Source organism: Olea europaea, chromosome 3, assembly GCF_002742605.1.
Source record: "Olea europaea var. sylvestris chromosome 3, O_europaea_v1, whole genome shotgun sequence".
Lineage (NCBI taxonomy): Eukaryota > Viridiplantae > Streptophyta > Magnoliopsida > Lamiales > Oleaceae > Olea > Olea europaea.
In genome coordinates this window covers 5,752,626-5,775,846 of record NC_036239.1, presented here as the reverse complement: position 1 = coordinate 5,775,846, position 23,221 = coordinate 5,752,626, and the positions used below count along the sequence as shown (strand labels likewise).

Here is a 23,221-nt window from a genome sequence, read left to right as displayed (position 1 = left end):
CCCCTTTTTTAGTCGTCTTGATCAAATTCTCTATTATTCAAATCTAATGTCAATAAATCCTAAAGTTCAACATTTACTTACCGTCTTAATAAATTTACAAATATGTTCATATTGATATTATAGAGTATTACTATGTAAACCTACTTGAGTTGCACCCTCAATCTAGATGTAGTTGATGTGGTATTAAATAATAGGTGAAATTAAATGTAATCCTAATGAGATTAAATAGCATTATTTATGAGAAAAATTTCAGTGGGACAATCACACCGTCCTACGTGGTGCGACCTGATGACGTGGGCCACCCGAGGTGAGGTCACCTCGTTTGGTGAGGATGGGCCACTTGATTACGTGGTGGCTCCTCATTCGACGGTTTGTACCACGTAGGACGGTGCGACCATTCTACTGAAATTTTTTTCCTAATTTATAAATTCCCCAAAGTTTATTATGTAGTTAAAGCATTAAAGGATAATTAGTGAAAAAGAATATTAACCTAATTTGGCAGAAAAATGGGTTAAATTAAGTGGAAAATAAAATAAGATGAGGGAATGGCACGTGCATTGGCGTCGTCCGGACCAGTCAAATTTATTAGTTAAAACTTTGACTTTGTTCATAGTTGACTGTCAACAAATTTTTGTTATTACACGTAATACAAATAAAAAAAACAATTAAGAATAATCAACTATGATTCCAAAACAGTATTTGTTATATTTTAGTGTAGAAATAAGAATATGTGATTCACAATTTTATCAATTTTTCAATTACATATTTCATCAGCTTTTCAAAACCCACTAAAACTTTTATCACGTAGACCCTTTTTAAAGAAAAAATTATAATTTTAACGAGTCTAGATTTTTTGTCTCTCCAATCAAATTAATTTTGATGCATCATGCATTCCACTAAAGATAAAACGAATTTCACAAAAATCTTGATACCGAAAAATTTTCGTAATGTATCAAAATTTAATCAGAAGGATGGCCACAAGAATATGAAGATAAAGATAGCACATTTGAACTAGATTTTAAAAGCATTGGTCCAAAATTTAGTGTGTTGCTGAAAAATAGGTTTTCTTTTTCAAAAAGTTGATAATTTTAATTGATCTAACTTCAATTTTAAATAAATATCTACGAGACATACAACTTTTATCAACTTTCAATCAAATCAAAACAATTTTCATCAAAATTTGTAAATAATAATGATGATAATGATATATAATAATAAATAAATAATTAATTAATTATCAAAAGCTTTGTCAAATCGAATTCTAGAGTGATTATTATCGTAAGAGTTATGTCCCCACAAATCCATCTTATTTGCTGTCATCCCATGATCCGTCCATTTCCTTATTTCTCACTCAAACATATACTATAAATCCACCATCTGTGTTCACCAACAATATTGTATGCATCAGAACCACCACATATTCCGATAACCACCACCTAAAATGAAGCTTGCCACCGGTCTTGTGAGGCCATGCACCATTTTGCAAGGCTCAAGCCATTGTTCCTCCACCACATCTCATTCGCAAAAGTTCAGTGCAAATTTGAGAATTTCAAACTCGTGGACTCCAAAGGGAAGTCATAATTCTGGGAACTCTTTAGCTTCCAAAGCTTCGAAACTCAGGGATAAATGGGCGGAGTTTCAAGGAATTAAGAACTGGGAAGGACTACTCGATCCTCTCGATGATAATCTACGCAAAGAGATTCTTAGATACGGGGAATTTGTCGATGCAGCATATCGTTGTTTCGACTTTGACACATCCTCCCCAGGTTATGCAACTTGCCTTTATCCCAGAAACTCCATGCTAGATCAATGCGGGTTTTGCAGTACTGGATACAAAGTTACCAAAAGTCTTCACGCCACATGTGGAGTACAACTTCCACAATTGTGTACTGAGAGATTACCAAATTGGATGTCCACTAGATCGAGCTGGATAGGATACGTTGCAGTGTGTAATGACGAGAAAGAATTAGCTCGGCTGGGCCGCCGAGACGTGGTGGTGGCATATCGTGGCACCGCCACATCCATGGAGTGGCTAGAAAATCTCCGGGCAACATTAACTTGCCTCCCTTGTGATATGGCTCCTGATAACTGTGAATCCATGGTACAAACTGGATTCTTGAGCTTGTACACATCGAGTACCGGTTCACATCAAAGTTTAAAAGAAATAGTCACAGATGAAATCGGCAAAATCCTACGAAAATACGCTGATGAGCCTTTGAGTATAACTGTTACTGGCCACAGTCTTGGAGCAGCATTAGCTACATTAACAGCACATGACATTACAACAACTTTTAAGCATGCACCTTTAGTGACTGTTGTTTCATTTGGAGGCCCTCGAGTTGGGAACAGAAATTTTCGATGCCAAATAGAAAAAAATGGTACGAAAATCCTAAGAATTGTGAATTCTGAAGATCCCATAACTAAAGTTCCGGGATTTGTTTTCGAGGACAATAACGAAGTGCCTAGAAATGGAGATGTACAAATCGCAGGTGGGTTCTCAAACTGGCTGCAAAAGAGGATGGAAGACACCCAATGGGTGTATGCTGAGATAGGCAATGAGCTTAGGCTCAGTAGCAAAGATTGTCCTCAAATCAACGATCGAAACATCGCCACTTGTCACGATCTCAAGACATATCTCCACTTGGTTGACAATTTTGTGAGTTCAAATTGTCCTCTAAGAGCCAAAGCCAGAAGTGTTCTATCCAATTTGCATGTGTGTTGATCTCTAATTGTACGTACATAAAGCACATTCATGCTATGGGAAGAGTTCAAGGAAAGGCGGCGATTGCCTTTTTGTAGAAACCCTCTCTTAGTTTTATGATGATGAGATTTCTTTTTGTAAAGAATTATTATAACTTACCTTTTTCAATTATGCACATTTTTTAGTGAATTTGTTTATTCTCTTTCTTGGAATATGAAAAGCTTTGCATATTGATAACTTAAGAATATTAACTAAAATGGAAAACGCAGTATGCTTTGATGGTGAAATGTAGATACAAGAAATTCAAATTCTCGTGTTAGAGAGCTATAAATTTTTCAAGCTAATGATTTTTAATTTGTAGCGGAAAGAAGTTATATTCATATTGATATTACGTAACTTTTGTGCACTAAGATTGAATACAAATTCAAGATTCAATTATTTCATCTAAAAGTTTACACTCGTATAGAATATCACATGTATTTATTTCAATTCATCTTCAACACAAGCTCCTTCATTTACACACCAAATATATTTTTTAATTAAAATTCTGACATGTACGTATTTTTCGTAAATAAATGACTGTTAGACTTGAATTTTAGATCTTTTGTTCATCGTGTTGACCATTATTTGGAACACGTCCAAATTCTTTTACAAATTCGCCGAAATGCTTTGGGTTAATATTGCATAAGGACAAGTGACACTTTGTTATCTAGATAATGATAATTTCACGAGCTATATAAATTAAAGACATAATTTCATTATAAAATTCATTTATAATTTTCAACCACGTACTCCCCTCTTTTGTACTAATTGGATATTTGACTTTGGCATATAAGTCATCTTTTCTGATTTTAAGAGACAGGCATGCATCTTCTCTTAGTTTTTTGGGGCAATGGTACAATTCCTCAACTTTACCTTAGCCTCAGTGGAATCCTTGAGATTGGACACCACTACACTTTTGTTCATCTCCTCAAAATCAAATCTGGAATTTCATTGTTTCCTAAAAGCATCATCGGAGATTTTCAATTAAAGCTCTAGAACGTTCAAATAGGACAAACAATGTAACACTTAGAACATATTACAATCTAACAAACATTCTAGTCCATATCGACTTATATATTAATATGTTATTCTTAGAGTTTTTGTGGATTGAGCAACGGCTCGTGTATATGTACAAAAGTAAGGTAAGTGGTATAGATCAATTGTGATATTTGATGATCATCTGAACGTCCTAAAGAATTTGTTGCCATCCTAAGGAGTTGATGTGGCTCAGCATGGTCATTTTTGACATAGTTCACTACTAGAATTGAACAAAAAAGTCATTAATCTGTGAAACCCAATCAAAATCATGATTTTGAAACCGTAGACTCGTTAATATTTCAATTCAAAATTGAAACAAGTAGTTCAGAAATGATTTGATTTATGTTTCAATAGTTAAAAATCGCTTGTAACCAAACCGGTAGGTTCAACCAATTTTTAAAAAATAAATAAATAAATAATAAAAATTACTTGTTTTATTTTTAAAATATATAATTTATTAGTTCAATTTATACTTCAATAAATTTAAGAATAAAACTATCTAATACTATTTTAGATGACTATTCTTTATAAGTTCAATTAAATGAATAATGTGACTTTGTATTTAAATGAATTTATTATTTAATGTCGTCGCTAAGGCTGGTGCTTAATACAAGCGATGATGAATAACATTATTCTAAATTTAATTCCTAGTTGGCTTCTATTGGCTCTTTAGAAAAAATGATTCAGAAGCAAAAATTTTATGATTAAACTGTGTTATTTTATTACTTTAAACTTATATTAAGACAAATATATTTGTTGACTTTTATGCTTGGAAATTAAATTTGAAATTTTATATATATTGTTTTTTCACTTTTTATGAAAAATGTTTAAAAATCAGATTGGACTGCTGCAAAAAATGGTTTGATTTAAAAAAAAAAAATTAAAAAAAAAAAAAAAAAACCTTTAAAAAAAAAAAAAAATTAAAAAAAAAAAAAATAAACCGTTCAAATACTGACAAACGAATTGTGTTCACTTCTAGCTAGACGACTTGGAAGTTGAAAGCAAGCATGTTATCTTGGATTTTAACATCACTAACAATATATAATTTACTTTTGCACAAGAATCCCTTATGGATAATTGATTGGGTCCACTATCATTGATTTCTACATCTCCACTTTTTATTTTATATAATCATTTCCCAGTGGAAAAACTGAGCTTTTTTTGTTGATATATCTCAAAGTTGGATGATATAAAAAGGCGATGCGGACTCGTCTCATTGGTCTCTGTTTGATCCTACTTTTTCAGATTTTTTTTTGTTTTTTTTTCAATTATACATTTTGTAAAACCCACAATTTTTATCGACTTTCCAACCACAAATTTCATCAATTTTTGTTAAAATTTAATTTTTTTAACATAACCAAACTGAGGCAAAATAAAAAATTAAATTAAATTAAAATTAAAATTGAATTGAATTGAACTGAACTATGTGCACCATTAATTACATATTAATTTAGAATATTGTGTGATCAACAATTAACTTCAATCTGACCGACAATGCCATTGTGTTGTGAATCTCCAATCGTTAGTAATATAGAGATATGTTTGGTTTTTTCAACATATGATATGATGGATTCAATTGGCCTAAAATGCCTTTATTTGTGAAAATGATTCCTAATAAAAGTAAATAGAAGGCTAATCCGATAGATGGATAAGTACCTTGATCACCATCAAATCCTTCGAGTATTGGCACATGACAGGTCAATAGACATGATAGTTTAATAGAAAATCCTTAGAGTGAAGAGACAATTATCTATCTTGATTCCTATGTACGACACTTCCATCTTGCTTCTAAAACAAATCACTATAATCTCAAGTTTTGTGGTTGCATTAAATGGAAAATGAGCATCCACCCACACAAGTATATGAGGATGTTTACCATTCTTCAGTCGGTCAAATGTCAATCCTTCAGCAGTGCAAGATATCGATGGTCTAACTGCGAAATCTTGTGCATAAAGCCAGAACTTTCATTCCACAATATTTCTTTGTTCGATTCAAAGATGAATACTACGTATAAGCAATCCTGATAAAAGAAGCCTAAGACCATGCAGTGGTTTTTGTGTTTTTTTTTTTTTTTTTAATGTAACTAATTTGTATCAAAACACATTTTTGCCTTCCCAAGTTGTCATAGTTTACATATTTTTTCTTTAAGTGAAGAAAATCAAGAAAAGATATCTAATGACTAATACTTTCCATTATTCTTACAAAATATACACACACACTATGTATGGTCGATCCTGATCAGAGAAGCCTAAGACCATGCAATGGTTTTATTTTTATTTTTAATGTAACTAATTTGCGTCAGAACACTTTTTTGCCTTCTCAAGTTGCCATAGTCTACATATTTTTTTTCTAAGTAAAGAAAATCAAGAAAAGATATCTAATGACTACTACCGTTTAACTTATTCATTAATCAAATGATATGTCATACCATCGATGCTTAACATAAGCTAAGCACCAACGCCCAATAGATCATTTCCATATATATATATATATATATATTAAACTCCTATTTGACAACCATAAATTTGAAAAAATAGAATTTGGAATAGTGATTTCTAGAAAAATGTGATTAAAAAGTGTCAAAAAATTTTGAATTTATATTGCAAAATATTTTATGGGATGAATATGTAATTGAAAATAAATATATAAAAAAAAAGAGTTTTAAAAGTATAATTGTCAAACATGGGTTAAATTTTACCCTTATGACTATCTTTTTAGTCATCATTTGATAAAATAACATTATTGTATCTAGTAACATTCCAAATAAAAAAATTTAATCTGATTGGACAACGTTCCATGGCAATGGAGATGGTTTTTCTAATGGTAATTTCCATTCAAATATAAGTCGATCCGTGTCTGGCCGAACTTAAAAGCTACTTTTTGAAAGTATATCTCTATGTACTTGTGTGTGAAAATAAGTACCCCATTTGTTTGCCCAAACAGCATGGAGTTCCTGTTTTGTAAAAATGTGTATTCAGATGTGCACGTGGACTAGTACATGAAAGAGCAAGCTCAAAGAGTGAAGGTACTCATATACAGTTGCTGATGTACAATTTTTTCTGTCATTACTGTCTGTTTCTTGAGATCTCCAAGTCTTTCAACTTTCTTTTCAATAGAGTATGCTCATGCTGCATTTTCTCAAGTAAAGCCTCGACCACGTGCATCTCCTCCTTGAGAATTTTCATTTGCCTATCAAGCAAGCCGAGTGTTTCCGCTCTATCTCCCCCTCTGTGCATGCCGCTCATGCCATCTGCTTGAGGAATCAGGTGGATCCGCTGAGGTCGACTCAATAACACGAGAATGCTAATCTGTGAAAAAAAAAAAAAAAAATTATATATATATATATAGTTAACATTTCACACACAAGGGAAGCAATAGCAGTATCATGCCAATCAATAGAAAAACCAGCCCATACAAATTTGATGAGTAAAATAAAAATGCTAACTACAAAATATGACACTAGAGATTCGATATGCATAGAATAAAAATGCTCATCATATGATTCTCGCATAATTTATAACGAACTGGAAACAGGCACGATATATACATGCATCCGAACATATATCTAGGTAGACGAATATTATAAAGAAACATTTGTTTGTGTACCTGCATTAAAAGGAGAATCACAGCAACCGTGATGACCAGAATTAGGGAAGGCGTGCTTTGACATTTCAAAGACGTACAGAATTTCGCAAAGGAATCTTTTAACGAGGATCCAACTGATGCAGAGCCACTATGATTTATTTGCTGGGCATTGGTGATTTTTTGGTTCACATCATTCAAGTTGGGCAACCTTTTGGATATGTTTGCATCACTTGCTCTCTCTGAAACACATTTCTCAGTGCTTCCATGCTCTTTTAATATAATTTGACCATTTGGTATCAAGTTCGATGGAAGACTGACAGCTGAATTACAATACAGAATATTAAAATCAAATATATTGAAATTAAATATTATCCAAAAACAAGCATGTAAAATAACTTCTATAAATTCAGTGGCTAGAAGTTATTAACTATCTCAATTGGTTTCAAATATTTGGTTTCTGAACAATAAACGTACCTTCTTCCTTTTCAAGGTTCTTCTTCTTCAACAACTCGTGTGCCTGAAAAAAAAATAGCCCATTTCATCCTCGTCAATACTGTCAACCTTTAGCAAATAGAAAACTTAAGAGCCTTACAAGAAAAAGACAAGAAGATTACAAGATCTATCCAAATGGCATAAGCTTCCCGGCACTCTTCCAATGTAGACTGCACTATCTTCCCTGCAAAATTTAGCACCCACTCAACACTCAAACCAAATTTCAGTAGAAGCTGATTCTAACAGCTGTTCATGGTAGCATCCTACTCTAAAGGTCCAACAAATCCAACTTATACAAATATGAAAAAAAAATTGGCCATTCTATGGTTAGCGGAAGCCACAGATAGAACATGTGGGTGTCCTGTAAAACCTACCACATTCATAACAGCTTAAATGGTTTTGTCCACTGGTGATAATAACAAGTATTGACATCAACTTCACAAAATGTAATGACGTTACATGAAAGTGCAGGATTTGCAGAAATACTCTAGATAGAAGGCAATCGGTCAATTATACGTGTATATACATGTGAGAGTGTGAGTAGCTAAAGTTTACATCAAAAACACAGCCACGTGCTCTACTTAATGCACAGCATCAAGAACCAATTCATAACAGGTACATAAATCTTCCCCTTAGTTGGGGACACGAAGACAGCTATGGGTTGCAGGAGGGTATAAGAAAGAGACTTGACAAACCTCTCCACATGGTTTTCTTGGAAAAGGCCACATGGATGTAAACCTTCAATATGCAGCCAGGTTTCGAATCACTGCCATCTCTCTCCACATCCCATCGCCCCTGTAAAATTTTAATGAGAATCCAAATAGGAAATTCATGAAAGATGCTAAGCGAACATCAACTCTAATTTCTTTACAAACCAATGTACTGAACAGCTATAGAAGATAAGGTGGGAGCTTCCTCGAATCTCCTTTGAAGAGAAAACGGATAGAGGAGCTTACCAGCGATCTTATGTTTTCAGCATGCTGGCAAATCTTTGAAACTAATCATAGTCATTCTATTTCCAGTGATACGTGACGTTTTCAAATACATTTTTGTAATTGTCCAGATCTTAGCTCTTTTAATTCCATATCATAAATTTAATCAAGCAAAAAACCAAAAAAAAAAAAGAATAGTGACAACTATATCATTAATATAATACAAGGGCACCCAAACGAATACAAGGGTTAGCATGTACTAATTTTTTTAATTTTCTTTTTTACTTTTTAAACCTATCATGTGACTGATTCTATGTGCTTTGTGAAACAAATATTGAAGATCAAATTACCCAGATTTTAACTGATTCACAGGATAACAACTGTAAATGTTCAGTCAGGGGTTTGAATATCACTGTTAAGCTATCAAAGAATATAACAAGATGTTCGCATCATCATTGATTGTTTTCTGATTCATTTTTACCCCCATGTGCAACTGATGTTGAAGATCAGATAATGACATGTAAAAGGTCCAGAGTTAATCATTCAATGCATCAACAATGGACCAGTGGACCAGAACTAGGCCACAAATTTAAACACCACAATCACCCACCCACCCAACCAGCCTCTTCAGCACCAAAGAAAAAGGAGTGCAAACGGTAGCCAGATACAAAGAGAAATCAAAATTTTGAAACATGAAAGAGGAGCGCAACCACGGCATTTTGTAACAGGGAATATAAAATCCAAGGTTTCCAATGTGAACTGGAACACTGTACCTCAACTCGAAAATAATCCCCATATGGTACATCACTGATCTCTTGTGAAGTTTCAGCAACCAAGTGACTGGCATCATACAAAATTATGCAAGTCAAATACAATAAAGAGCTCAACTGTACAGTGAGAATCCTAGAAAATGAGACATCATAATAGGACTTGACTCGAAATTTGGTGTGCTTTGGCCAGCTGTAGCAAAGAGAACATGAACTGGAGCTTTATTACGGAGAATGCATCATTATTGGCAAGCAGCTCTCACAAGGATAAATTACAATGTGCTTAATTACATAAAGTAAGTTCCATATTCATGACCTAGGAAGTGCATGCACAGGTTTTACTCAAAACCAAGCCCCCGTTTGAATCTCATTAATTTCCATTCCATTTTTCTCTCTTATTTTCAACCACACAATCTTTCATAAAATAATATTACTCGTAAATCGAAAATTTTTCCTTCTTTTTCAACCACTCATTAAAAAAAATAAAATAAAATAAATAAAAATAAAATTACTATTCCACCCATTTTCATTTCCAAAAAAGGAGGGGGGGGGGGGGGGGGGGGGGCTAAATAAAATTTTAGCAAAACGTTTCAGGTAAAAAAATGTCTGGATTGTAAAAGGTCGAGCATTAAATAACATGAAGTATTTTTCAGAAATAAAAATGCAACAGGAGGGGATGAAGGGTGACAATAGCAGAATAAGAAATAATGATTGTGATTGTTCAAACACGTGGAAAATTAATACGACAAATCTCATGTACCAGTTCTTGTAAACTCGATATTTCTGAACCTCCTGACAGCTACCAAATCTCGCACCTACATGAAGCAAAATATAGATTATGAGTCCATAATAACTTAGCATCAGAGTGAATGGACACTAGATACGAAAATCAACATGATTTGATCGAAAACCTACCAAAATATAGTTTAATTGGATGTTGAAATGATGCATCACGGGTGTGCCCATATATTTCATGCGGACGCCATGAAGTACATTTGAAATCTATAAGGCAAAAGCCTGAAAGTTATTATAAATTCGCCACTTAAAAGAACCTGGCACTGTGACATGGTGAATTGAACAATCCATAAAACTTTTTGCCTATACCTTTATCACCGCATTTTTCATGGAAGGACTCCTGAAAACTAACACTATCATCTGAAACGAACAGATGAAAAAACTCCTCAACATCTATCTGCAATGCATCAATCAAATGTTTAAACCACACAAGCTCATGCCGCGTTCAATTTAAATAAAATCATTTTATGTACCGGAAACTTTGATTCGGCAACCATCGTGTAGCATTCAGGAACTGCATTTTAAAAACCCAGTTCAAGATAAATAAAGTGGAAAGAGATTAAATCAAAACAATAAAGAAATTGGGATAAAATTTATGTAAGGAGAGAAAACACTGAAACTTTAAAGATCGTGATGTGATATGCAAAGTTGAGAGACCAAGTTAAAGAGCAACATCTGTCCCCACTCCATGCAGACACACAAAAAGAAGAGGAATATGATATACAGGTTCCTAAATGGCACAACATAAAATGAGGCATCAAAATAATGGATATATGATGTGCGTGTAAAACCAGACATTAGGAAACATTAGATTGCACTGAAATTTAGCACTCAATTCTTTCATACATCGATAATTTGACATGTAACCACTAGTAGATGGAAATAATCACAGAAGAAATTTGGTTTCATTATTTCAATTGTTGGTATATAATCACTAGCATCAAATCCATTGCCCTTCTTTAGCAGCATCCGTTATTAGCATTCCTTGCAAGGAACTTGATTTACATCACTGTCCAATTTATTCTACCAATTTTAAGATATATCTGCAATTTGATACAATCGTGAGCTCTAATGACCTTTTCTGTTGAGTACTTCCATTAAAATAGGGTACAACTGTCTGTTTACAAGGATACAAAAACGAATTATACATCATCTTAGACGCATGCTTTTCAAATAAGAAATTTTGGCCAAGTCAAGACATTAGGGGGTGGTGCCCGTGCCATCTTGAGTACTTAAACCTTTTGACACCTTGCAGATAAAATGTATGTGATTTTCATAGGTATTTTTTATTTACTTTTCATTTGAAATTTTTTAAAATAGAGATATATTTTGATCATTAATAGTGTCATTTGACTAGATTTTGGACTCTCCACCACTTAAAGTGGTTAAAACTTTACTGCCATCACCGATGCTTCCTGCTGACATTCTACTGCATCAAATTCACGTGGAATGATAAGATACTTCACATTTTCACTGCATACATTAAAATTTGAATGTTAAAGCATTCCAGTCTATTGCTAAAAAAGGAGCAACAAACGCCAAACAAGTTCAGAAACTATAGGGTTTGGAATGAAATGGGCCCTATAGGAAAACCTAAGCAACTCACAGTACAAGAAAGAATCTTGACATCACAACTTGATATTATGTGACAAAATAGTTTCACACTATTTACTAAAGACGATAATAACATTATCAATGTGCTGAACAATGTCAAACATTTTCTTCATTCTGAAACAGGGAGCAGTAATTTCAAATAAAATGAAATCATAAAGAGCACAAATTTTTTAATAATTTAATCCTTTTTAGGAATTGCAAATGTGGAACAGTAATTTAATTTTTATAATATTTGGAGACTAGAATATTTGACTGACCTCCAGGTGCATCAGAATCCTCCTGCTCCCAAACAGAAGATTTTCCAGAAGATGAACACTCAATACTTTGAGCAACTTCTACATCCTCTACCTCATTAGTTTGCACTCCTGAAGATGTGGACACAGTTTCAGGTTCACCATTAACTGAGAGTTTAGAATCTTCAGTCATGGGAACATTCTTATCCCTGATTCACACAGATAAATCATCATAAAATTTGATTCAGTCAAAGAGAACAAGAGTAACAAAGAAACAGCAATTTGGAAAGTCAGTTATTACAGTTAGCTACAGGAACCATCAATAATTGAGTATATACTTTGCAATCTAATTCACTCGTTTGTGCTTGTAATTTTCAATTTTTTCATGATTTCTTTCAGACGATGGTACTTTAGTCATTTTAGTAATGGACAATAGTCATATATTTCCAGATGGAGTTTTGTGTGTCAGCTAGTTTTTACTTTTTTGGCATTCCATATATGTGAATAGTCAGTTCAGCAAGTCAAAGGGTATAATAAAAACCAATGTCATCTGCCCTTAGTCTCAAACCCTAATTACCCTACATTCAGTGACTGACCAGCAATTTCCTGCTCTAAAACATACTCTGGAAAAATCGGCATTAATCAAAAAATCATAATCCACAGCTTCCCATGTGGAAAATGTACTCAGGAATTTAAATAAAATCATGCTTCGTAAACCTCGCCATTTTGAATTGAATGCTGTTACTATCAGTATACAAGATGTTTAAAGCAGACTTCATATTAACTATCTTACATTGAGAGAAAACGACAGTGTGGGAAATTAATTATGGAGAAGATATTACTATGTGGATTTAGGAAGGTTTTTGGATTTAAAGACAGCCTGGTTCTAAACAATGAGAAAAAGTCAACCGCAGCATTCAGTTGGCGAAGAGGATTTATCATGTTGCATCTTAGGAAAAATACCTTTCAATGATATCCAGATTGTCCACAGATTGACTGCAACTCTCAGATTTTTCAACTATGGCACTCATATTCTCTTGGCTACCATTCTCAGACTTCGAATCCTGAGATAAAGCAGAACAACAGTAAATAGCAACAGAATACGGATGATATTTCATACATATTCTCATCAGATTATGGTCGAACCATTTATACAAGGCCACAAGAAACATACACTCTCTAACATATCTTGGTTTTCTACGGTTCCTCCAATCAGAAAATTATCCACAGTTTGACAGAAAAGCAAAAATCAAATATAGAATATTATCTCTAAGGCCATGTAATAGGACTGATTGTCTATTACCTCTCACAGAAAAATGATCAACAAAAATAATTTCACAGCACGAAATAATATGATATAGAATCCACTATGTGTCTTGGCTAATAAGTGCCTCAAAAAATGAGTGATAACACGAAACCCTACGCAGAGAACACAAAATGCAAGTTCATTTTGAAAGGCACCAAGATTTCTGTCCATATTCAGGTTACAAGGTGCTAAATAATCACATACATATCGAAAGAGGAAAAATCGACGTGGAAAAAAAACTCCAAAAAGGTTACATATGAATAAATAATTTAAACTTTAAATCCACATCTTCCATGCGTAAAAAAGATCCACCAACATACAATGCCCTTTCAGTCCACTTAATTACCAAGGATAATATAAAGAAAAAGAAATTTCAAACTGATTGGGTAAAGGACATATTGTGCGTGTTTTACAGAATCTATGAACTTCAAAAGATGGTTTGCATACTCATGGAAAATGTAACCAACCAACAAGAAACAAACGTCCAAAGGTAACATGTCTCCCTTAGTTTCCTGTGAAAGAAACTAAGCCTGTATTTTCCTGAACATCAAAGGAGATTGCAGTGGTTTACATCAAGTTTAAGCGAAGATTTCCAGCTGCTCACAAGCCAATAAATGTATCCTCGAACATGGTAGTGAGTAGGGGAATCAGTTGTCAATAATTGTATACTCAAATATAGAAAAGAATCAGGAACTCAAGTGCCATATATGTCATCCATCCAAATTTCAGAACAAGTCGCAGGAGTCTTGACATTGAGTCTCACGACAAGACTATTCATCCAACCTGATAACCCCTTGCCCACTTTTCAGCAGCCATAAAACTAGAATTCCATTTTATTACAATGACATGGAATGGTGATAATCAGATAGCAATTATCAGTTCTTATCCCCAGGGAAGATAAAAAGACACGTCATAACACTACCATGAGTTTCAATCAATATTTTTTTCACTAATTAAACTAAAAATGATCAACATATATAACACAGAAACAACCAGGAAGATATCAGAAAAATACAAAACAAACTTAATGAATTCAAAATCTGATTATGGTTCGAGTCAAGTATAAATCTTAAGCATGAATTTATATGTCATTCAACACCTAAATACCTGCTGATCTGTAATTTCTTTAGACCCATTGCTATGCTGCAACCAGCCATCATTAATGAGCTTGAAAGCTTCATCACGGGATAAAAATGAGGTGAAGAAATACTGCCAAAACAGAAAAAACTATTTAAAAACAAAGTAGACACTGTTTAAAAACAAAGTAGCATATGATCTTATATCATGTGGAAAAATACATGAAATTTATAGAACACAACGTAATATAGCATTAAAACTAGGTAATACCTTCTGCCCTCCAGCTGTTATTTCTATTGCAGTAGGGAAGATAGCTGCTACCTTTGCTCTCCTTATAAACGTGACTTCATGAAATGGGATGATTTTCTAAAATATGAAGTGTTATATTGTCAATGAATTAAGGACCTAATACCAAAATGGTATTGACGAAATAAAACACGCATCAAACAATATTAGTAGGATCAAATCCACATTCAAAGGTCAGTCATTTTATTTTAACATTCCAAATATTTAGTGTGTGTATGACCTCAAAAATCAAAGAATCACTAAATCTCATCAATTCACATTAACCAATAGACTAAAGATCAAATTTATAATCAACATGACCGCAAACTCAAACATCACTATACCTACTATGTAATTGTTGCAAATACAACCATATCATAACCCGGCATTTATAATTCTCAGTTCCGAAGCTACGTGTTTATACAATCTAATTACCAACAGAAATAAAAGATTTTCCAAGCTAGAAAGAGCAGTAAACTTGAAGCGGTAAGAAACCAATCACATTAACGTGAAAGTACTATAGTTACAGACATCCATGGAAATCACATCATAATTTGTGCAATAATTTATCTTAAGATACTGGCTGACTGCAGCTAAGGAACATGTTTATACATATCATTGTTTCCCTAGAACTTATGTAGAAAATGTTCAAAACTCCCCAACCTTTCTTTTTATAATACTAGAAACAGAAGGTAAGGGAGGGAGAGATCTTATGATCCCAAGATAAATGACACGGATAAGAATGAAATAGAAAACAATTAATAGTATAGCACAGGTTTCCAGTTGACCAAGCCTATACTGATGAAATCTAGTAGGAATATGATTAGCGGCCAAGCACCATTTCATATACCATGTGATCCTTGATGATAAAAAAATCTTGAATCTATCTAACAAACTACATATTTGATACTTGATTGAAATGCCGTATTGCCTCAAAAATACAAAATTAACAAAGATATTTTTGCTTTCTTCACATAAATTTCCTACAATTTCATTTACATTTCCATCATTTAGTTCATCAAATGTCATGGTGTACAGCTGTACAATCAATTGAATATGAACCACTCACCCACAACAACAGTATAAGAATGAACATGAAGCAGGATACTATCCAAATAAACTCTGGTCTAAATTGATTAGCTTAAAAATACAAAAGAGAAAATACTTATTGACCAAAAACCTTTGCCTGATATCCACAGAGGTGAAGCAAAAGCAGATAATGGACAGAGGCACAAGATATATACACAAGCATACCTTCGTCTCAAATCCAAATAAGTTGGAATAAAAGCAGATATAACGGTCAAAGAGGTACATGTGGCCCTGCAATGAAGAATAATACTCCCTATCAGGAATATTGTAACGGTCCAAAAGTTATTAGACAACAACCACATTAAAGTGTGTGAATGATATAGAAAAAAAGCTAGCGAAAAACGGCATAACCCCAATAATAGTTGCAACCCAACACATGATGAAAGGAAAAATAACAATGCACGAAGCATAAAGATGAAAGTCCAAGAAAATCTAACTCTTAAACCAACTAAAAATTATAAAGATCAATATTACCTGAAGAAGAAAATTCTCTTGCAATGCACAGTTAAAATCTTGAACAAGAACCTATAACAAGGAAAAATAAAATAACTTATGCGAATGGGTATTTTGCAGAGCAAAGTAATCTATAGTTAAATGATCCAGAAAGAGATAGACGTTCGGAAAAGATAAATACCTAGACTGCTTTAAAGTTCAATACACAAGAATTATTTGTTAAAATTGGTAGCCTCAGGAAACAAAAAAAAAAAAAGGAGCTCACCAACATGATCAGAAACCAGTCACAAACTCTGAAAATAAAACACAACAAACAGGTTCACATAAACAGGAGATGGGAAAAATGAAAAGAAAGAAGCTAGATACAACATGTACAGCAACAATAATCTTGGGGGCAACTACTTGAAACCATTTTACTATTATCTAAATCAGAGTTAAGTTTCTGGAAGGTTCAAGGAAACCAAATCTTTGCAACAGCTTAAGACATGTTCCGTATCTCACCTAACTAAAATTTTGCATTGCCCTAGTGAAAGGGAGTTTGCTTAGTTCTAGACAATACAAATAACACTCTCAGCATCCATGTCTCTATTTATCCTTTGATACCACTACAAAGTTACATTAGTATACTCATAATAAACCATCAACCATCTAAAAATTCATGATAAAACGTGTCAATAAAATTTAGAGTCTAATTTGCAACCCATTTTAAAATACAGCAACAAAGTAGTGAATTATAACTTAACAAAGATTGATCACATACAAGACCACTAATCCACAAACACAACTAGAATTACAAGCCAAAAAAAATTACTGGCTATCAAAGAATTTCATTTGCTTTTACTTCGAAATGAAAAAGAAACTAGAGAAAATTGGGACAAAAACTCGCGACCAAAAGAAAAAAATAACACACTTAAAAGAATCTTCTATCACTGGTTGCTAGTCTGAAAAGTTTAAACTTCACTTCGAAGGCAGTTAACGTACTTTAGCCGTAAGGTGTATGCATTCTCAATTGTTCTCTTCTCTGCCAATTCCTTTTTCTAGCCTTTAAAATTATGTTTAAAATACCCCAAAGAACCTTAACATTTAGGGTATGAAAAAACCCATTCCAAAAAGCCAAGATCAATAATGAAAAAACCTAAAAAGAGCAAGACGATAGAGCACACAAGTTAGTTGCCCTGAGACTTTCGACATTAAGTATGCATCTCAATACTGAAAGTATAAGCCTGGAGAAAAGCACTAAAAAGACTCTTAATGAAGGCCCATTGTGAGGTGTGCCTCAATGCATAAGTCTTAATCACGTGTGAAAATAATTATCGTTGTATGGAAACAAAACCCATCTTAACATCCTCACTTATGCTATGTCCACTCTATGGATGTAGCAAATGAATAGATTTCATGTATATTCTTTTTTATCATATTGTATCATAGATAGCTTATAATCTTCAAAGCTATAACCCTACATTACTTCTTTAGGTTTTTAAATATATCTCCCACCAAACCGATTTCTCAAGCAGCATCATCAAAACTATCAATCTTTCATTTAATCAAAACCAGCCCAAAAGTTTCCATTGATGTGATCTACAAACATAATCATAAACAAACTCTAAGAGACATTTCATGTCATTTACCCAGAAATCTAAATGAAGAACGATGCCACGTATAAGCAACAGTTGAAGTCACTAAATTAGTAGCTTTCAAACGTCTTCACATATTAAAACTCTCTCCACATTCAAGTTGATACTGTATACAACGCAACTCTTGCAAATACAATCTTATCTCAATCCACAATTTTTTGATATTTACCATAGCAGTCGGATTCTTCCAGGCAGTCTCATTAGAACTTGAAAGAGTATCCCCATCAAATGCCAAATAATATGCTTAGTGCAACAATTTATGACCTTCAATGGAAAGAACACTTGCAACAATTTATGACCTTCAATGGAAAGAACACTTAAGTTATCCCCTGGTCACCACATGTGAAACTCTTGTAGATGTCATCCTTGTCTCTTCTAAATCAGCATTGTACTGTACCTCCGATCTGGCTGATTAGTAGTGGTGTGAAGCAAGACCCCAAAACCCTTCAAATTTTATAACAAGTGGGTGGTACCCTGCCTTTTTGAATATAGTTCAAAAAGATTGGATTATCCAAGTACAGGAATCCTATGCTCATTTAAATTCAGAAGCTCAAAAAGGGACCAAGAGAACAACTTGAAACTTGGAGCAAGCAAAACTGGGTGTGTAAATTATTTGCATGGCTTACACTTACCATTAGCACACTGTCAATTACTCATCAATAAAACAAATTGGTGTTTTTAACTTCTTCCATCAGACTTTCAGTAGAATTTAACATCAATAGTCAGAAATTCTTGAACATCAGGAATGACTTTCCAAGACCATGAACTTAAGCACATTCTTCTTTTATCTTTCCTTTTGGACTACTTCAACAGCACAGACGACCAGAATTTCATATGAGTGTTACTTTTCTAATAATGCATACAAAGCCATTCACCAACCAGAAATTGAAGTCACAGCACTCCCCAGCTGGGGGCACTAAGCCAGCTGAAATACCCCCCAAGTCTTACTGTGTGAGAATTCCCAAAATCAGAATTTGTGCATCATGGTCAATGAATTAGTTACACATCACTCAGTCCTTGAACAATAAAAATAAGGAATGGCTACTCTACCTACGGAACTTCACAAGTTTGTATCAAAACATTATACAGATTAGTTGAAAACCAAAACGAAGATATGTACAATATTTTATTAATCTAAACATTTTTTAGAATTGTTATTCAATTAAATTTAAAATTGTCAGACACTTTGTCGGAAATCGAGATTAGTGTACCAAGGTAATGAAAGCCAACGTTTAATTTTGATAAAAATAAAATTTTTAATGAATTTTTATAAAAATTAATGAAAAATATGATTCAAAATTTGATAAAATGTGTAGTTAAAATAAATTATTTAAAAAAATTGAATTTTAAGAATGGAGATCAAACATGGACTTAATTTATCAAATGTAGTCCGTCAATTACAATCAATCAATTTTATGAACAATGTTATCTAGCACACGTTTAGGTGATAATTAAATGAATTTTAAATCGTTATATTTAATTAAACTTATACTTTAATATCCGCTTTACAACTAATCTTTTATTACATTCTTTTCACTATGAAATCAAGTCCCTCATAATTACTTGTAGCAAACCTGGTCCCTTTAATGAATGTTCAGCAAAAAAGGAAGGGAAAAAAAATCATAGATACCTCATTTAACATATAATAATTCATTTTATACTATTTAATCCAATTAATAATCGAAATTACTACTTAACCCTATTAAAATCCCAAAAGTACCATAATAAACTTTTCTTTTTGATATTGTAACTGAAAATTTTTTAAATACAGAAAAATGGGTTGGTGGACATACGGTGATTCAAATTCAAAAGAAAGTTGACAGCTACAATACTATTAGTAGGTGAGTTGAGATTGCTCACCATCAGCGAACGTGGTGGATTGGTTTCAATGATATATTCATCATGTGTGACATCCGACGAGGGATCGCATTGAATTATCTTCTAGAAATTTTTTACAAATTGATTAGATCGACCGAGGAACAATATTTACTCCGGTTCTTTTCCAGGAAAAAAAGAACAATGACAACACTAAACTATAGAAATTAAAACTAAAAAATAAATGAGGGCGAGAAAATACCTGACTATCGAATTTTCTGGGAGGGCTAGGGATTGAAGTGGAGGGGAGATCAGGTGCGTCGGCGTACGAAGATGAGTCAATATCGGCGGAGGCGGCGGAGAAGCGTGCAGAAGAATTATGATCCATTGATTGTGAAATTGGAGGCGAGGCTGTGGGGTCCATGATCTTCTCGGAGGCCACTGCTGCCATACTATATACGTGTATCTGTATGTATATAATGGCTCGGTGACGGTGAGTTCAAGGAGCTGAGATGTAGGGTGAGGGAGTGTCGGTTGGTTTGTTCGGCGCTTTGCCGGTGAGTGTTGAAGTTTCTGATTTTTATTGACGTGACTCTTTTGTCACCTCTTAATTCTTATTTACAAATTTTTTTTTTTTTTTTTTTTACCATGGTTGATTTAATTAAAAATTTATTTTAAAATTTATATAATAATCAATAATTAATTTTAATCATATATTTTATATATTCGATAATTTTTTAATCAGTTCCACTAATTTTTATTAAAATTTTAAAAGTCCGTGAGATTTATTGGGCAGTAATTGACATTATTAAAAAAAGGTTGAATCCTAACTTTGAGGGCTCCTACGGCCCCGCCTCGCCCGTAGAGGAAGGTAAATTGTGGGATGTGTCCCAACAGGTCAGGAAACAAGAGTTGTCTGTACACTGCGCCTACAAGAAGTCCAATTCATGTCTCAAGAATCGAACTACTACACTACGGCTGCCAGTAAGGTATGAGATAATATCACTTCTATCCTTTACACCATTGAGCTATGCCCCAAGGGGTAGTAATTGACATTATTAACAACATTAATTGATGCTCCTGCGAGGCAACAAAATTCCAATTAATTTATGATTTTTGAATTAAAGTTTTATTTATTTTAAATTTATAAAACCAACCAAATCAGAATGAATATTAAGCTTGGGTGGGTCCTCCATCCAACCACCTATCATGACAGTTCAACGGGCAGATGAGAATTGAGATACAACTATTAATACAAGAATAATATTAATCTAAACATTTTTTAGAATTGTTATTCAATTAAATTTAAAATTGTCAGACACTTTGTTGGAAATCAAGATTAGTGTACCAAGGTAATGAAAGCCAACGTTTAATTTTGATAAAAATAAAATTTTTAATGAATTTTTATAAAAATTAATGAAAAATATGATTCAAAATTTGATAAAATGTGTAGTTAAAATAAATTGTTTAAAAAATTGAATTTTAAGAATGGAGATCAAATATGGACTTAATTTATCAAATGTAGTCCGTCAATTACAATCAATCAATTTTATGAACAATGTTATCTAGCACACGTTTAGGTGATAATTAAATGAATTTTAAATCGTTATATTTAATTAAACTTATACTTTAATATCCGCTTTACAACTAATCTTTTATTACATTCTTTTCACTATGAAATCAAGTCCCTCATAATTACTTGTAGCAAACCTGGTCCCTTTAATGAATGTTCAGCAAAAAAGGAAGGGAAAAAAAATCATAGATACCTCATTTAACATATAATAATTCATTTTATACTATTTAATCCAATTAATAATCGAAATTACTACTTAACCCTATTAAAATCCCAAAAGTACCATAATAAACTTTTCTTTTTGATATTGTAACTGAAAATTTTTTAAATACAGAAAAATGGGTTGGTGGACATACGGTGATTCAAATTCAAAAGAAAGTTGACAGCTACAATACTATTAGTAGGTGAGTTGAGATTGCTCACCATCAGCGAACGTGGTGGATTGGTTTCAATGATATATTCATCATGTGTGACATCCGACGAGGGATCGCATTGAATTATCTTCTAGAAATTTTTTACAAATTGATTACAAGTAATATGTGCATATCTAATTCTTAACCAAGATTAGTGCAACTTTGGATATTTCATGTATAATCTTTATTTTCGAAGTCCAATTTTTTGTGTCATTTGGAATATAATTTGATTAATGTCCAGGGGCTATGTTACCTTAATCGCTGTAATTTAATATATATAGACACCAATATCCTCGTCCGAAATGTAATTAATTTATGCATATCACCATCTGGCTCTCGTGTTGTTAGATTTTTTGAACTCTCTTCGATAAGACTTGAATGACTACATGCTGATGGCGAATTTGAAAGTGGCCTAATTAGGATGAATCTCGAAAATTTTCATCTCCTCTAGGAGTTTCCGAGCTTCTCCGTCAAGCCCTTGCTTGCTGAACCTTCCAATCGTTGTGTTCCATGACACTTACTCTTTATTATTCAACTGAGAAAATACAGAGCGTCCACGTTAGGCATACACATGAACCAAATCACTCTAAACAGGTATAGAAGTAGCAGAATCACCCTTAATTCCCAAGATTTGCATTTATTGGAAAACACTTCACAGCCAAATATCCCATCCCTCTTTAACCATAACCAAGAATCATCACATTCCAAGCGACATCATGTTTATCCATCAACTTGAATACATGCTCTGCGTTGTGAATTCTTCCACATTTAGCATAAAATTTTAAAAGTCCGTGAGATTTATTGGGCAGTAATTGACATTATTAAAAAAAGGTTGAATCCTAACTTTGAGGGCTCCTACGGCCCCGCCTCGCCCGTAGAGGAAGGTAAATTGTGGGATGTGTCCCAACAGGTCAGGAAACAAGAGTTGTCTGTACACTGCGCCTACAAGAAGTCCAATTCATGTCTCAAGAATCGAACTACTACACTACGGCTGCCAGTAAGGTATGAGATAATATCACTTCTATCCTTTACACCATTGAGCTATGCCCCAAGGGGTAGTAATTGACATTATTAACAACATTAATTGATGCTCCTGCGAGGCAACAAAATTCCAATTAATTTATGATTTTTGAATTAAAGTTTTATTTATTTTAAATTTATAAAACCAACCAAATCACAATGTGTGAAATAAAACCTGGATTTGGATGTGAAAAATGCAATGTTGTCAAAACCAGCCCGGTTGATTCAATTGGTATAACGGGAACCGAGCCCAAAATTGGGCCAATCGTGCCCGGTTAACCGCTTATAACTAAACCACTTAAATCAGAATGAATATTAAGCTTGGGTGGGTCCTCCATCCAACCACCTATCATGACA

At 33.4% G+C, this 23,221-nt stretch overlaps 2 protein-coding genes across 2 annotated transcripts; one reads left to right on the top strand and one right to left on the bottom strand.

The window, feature by feature from the left end:
* The first annotated feature begins 1,426 nt into the window (after positions 1–1,426).
* On the top strand, positions 1,427–2,818 carry LOC111391344 (phospholipase A(1) DAD1, chloroplastic-like). Its single transcript, XM_023016547.1, has one exon. The coding sequence runs from the start codon at positions 1,442–1,444 to the stop codon at positions 2,720–2,722; it is 1,281 nt and encodes a 426-aa protein (XP_022872315.1). The 5' UTR covers positions 1,427–1,441; the 3' UTR covers positions 2,723–2,818.
* Positions 2,819–6,593: 3,775 nt separating this feature from the next.
* LOC111377551 (protein VASCULAR ASSOCIATED DEATH 1, chloroplastic) lies at positions 6,594–20,282 on the bottom strand. The gene is made up of 19 exons (XM_023000685.1): positions 20,121–20,282; positions 18,676–18,685; positions 18,213–18,286; positions 16,431–16,481; positions 16,122–16,187; positions 14,853–14,948; positions 14,613–14,714; positions 13,163–13,263; positions 12,224–12,408; positions 10,826–10,866; positions 10,662–10,749; positions 10,473–10,559; positions 10,318–10,372; positions 9,564–9,630; positions 8,554–8,653; positions 7,981–8,042; positions 7,841–7,883; positions 7,388–7,686; positions 6,594–7,089 (listed from the first exon to the last, which is right to left on the bottom strand). Exons 1-19 carry the CDS (start codon positions 20,280–20,282, stop codon positions 6,847–6,849), a joined length of 1,932 nt encoding a protein of 643 aa, XP_022856453.1. The 3' UTR covers positions 6,594–6,846.
* Positions 20,283–23,221: the final 2,939 nt, after the last annotated feature.

Excerpts from the sequence above, each read along its gene's own strand:
- LOC111391344 (XM_023016547.1), top strand. The coding sequence starts at position 1,442 with ATGAAGCTTGCCACCGGTCTTGTGAGGCCATGCACCATTTTGCAAGGC.
- LOC111377551 (XM_023000685.1), bottom strand. The coding sequence starts at position 20,282 with ATGGACCCCACAGCCTCGCCTCCAATTTCACAATCAATGGATCATAAT. Across the intron at positions 14,949-16,121 it reads TATTTGGATTTGAGACGAAG|AAAATCATCCCATTTCATGA; the intron begins GTATGCTTGTGT and ends TTCATATTTTAG. Across the intron at positions 7,090-7,387 it reads TGATTCTCCTTTTAATGCAG|ATTAGCATTCTCGTGTTATT; the intron begins GTACACAAACAA and ends TTTTTTTCACAG.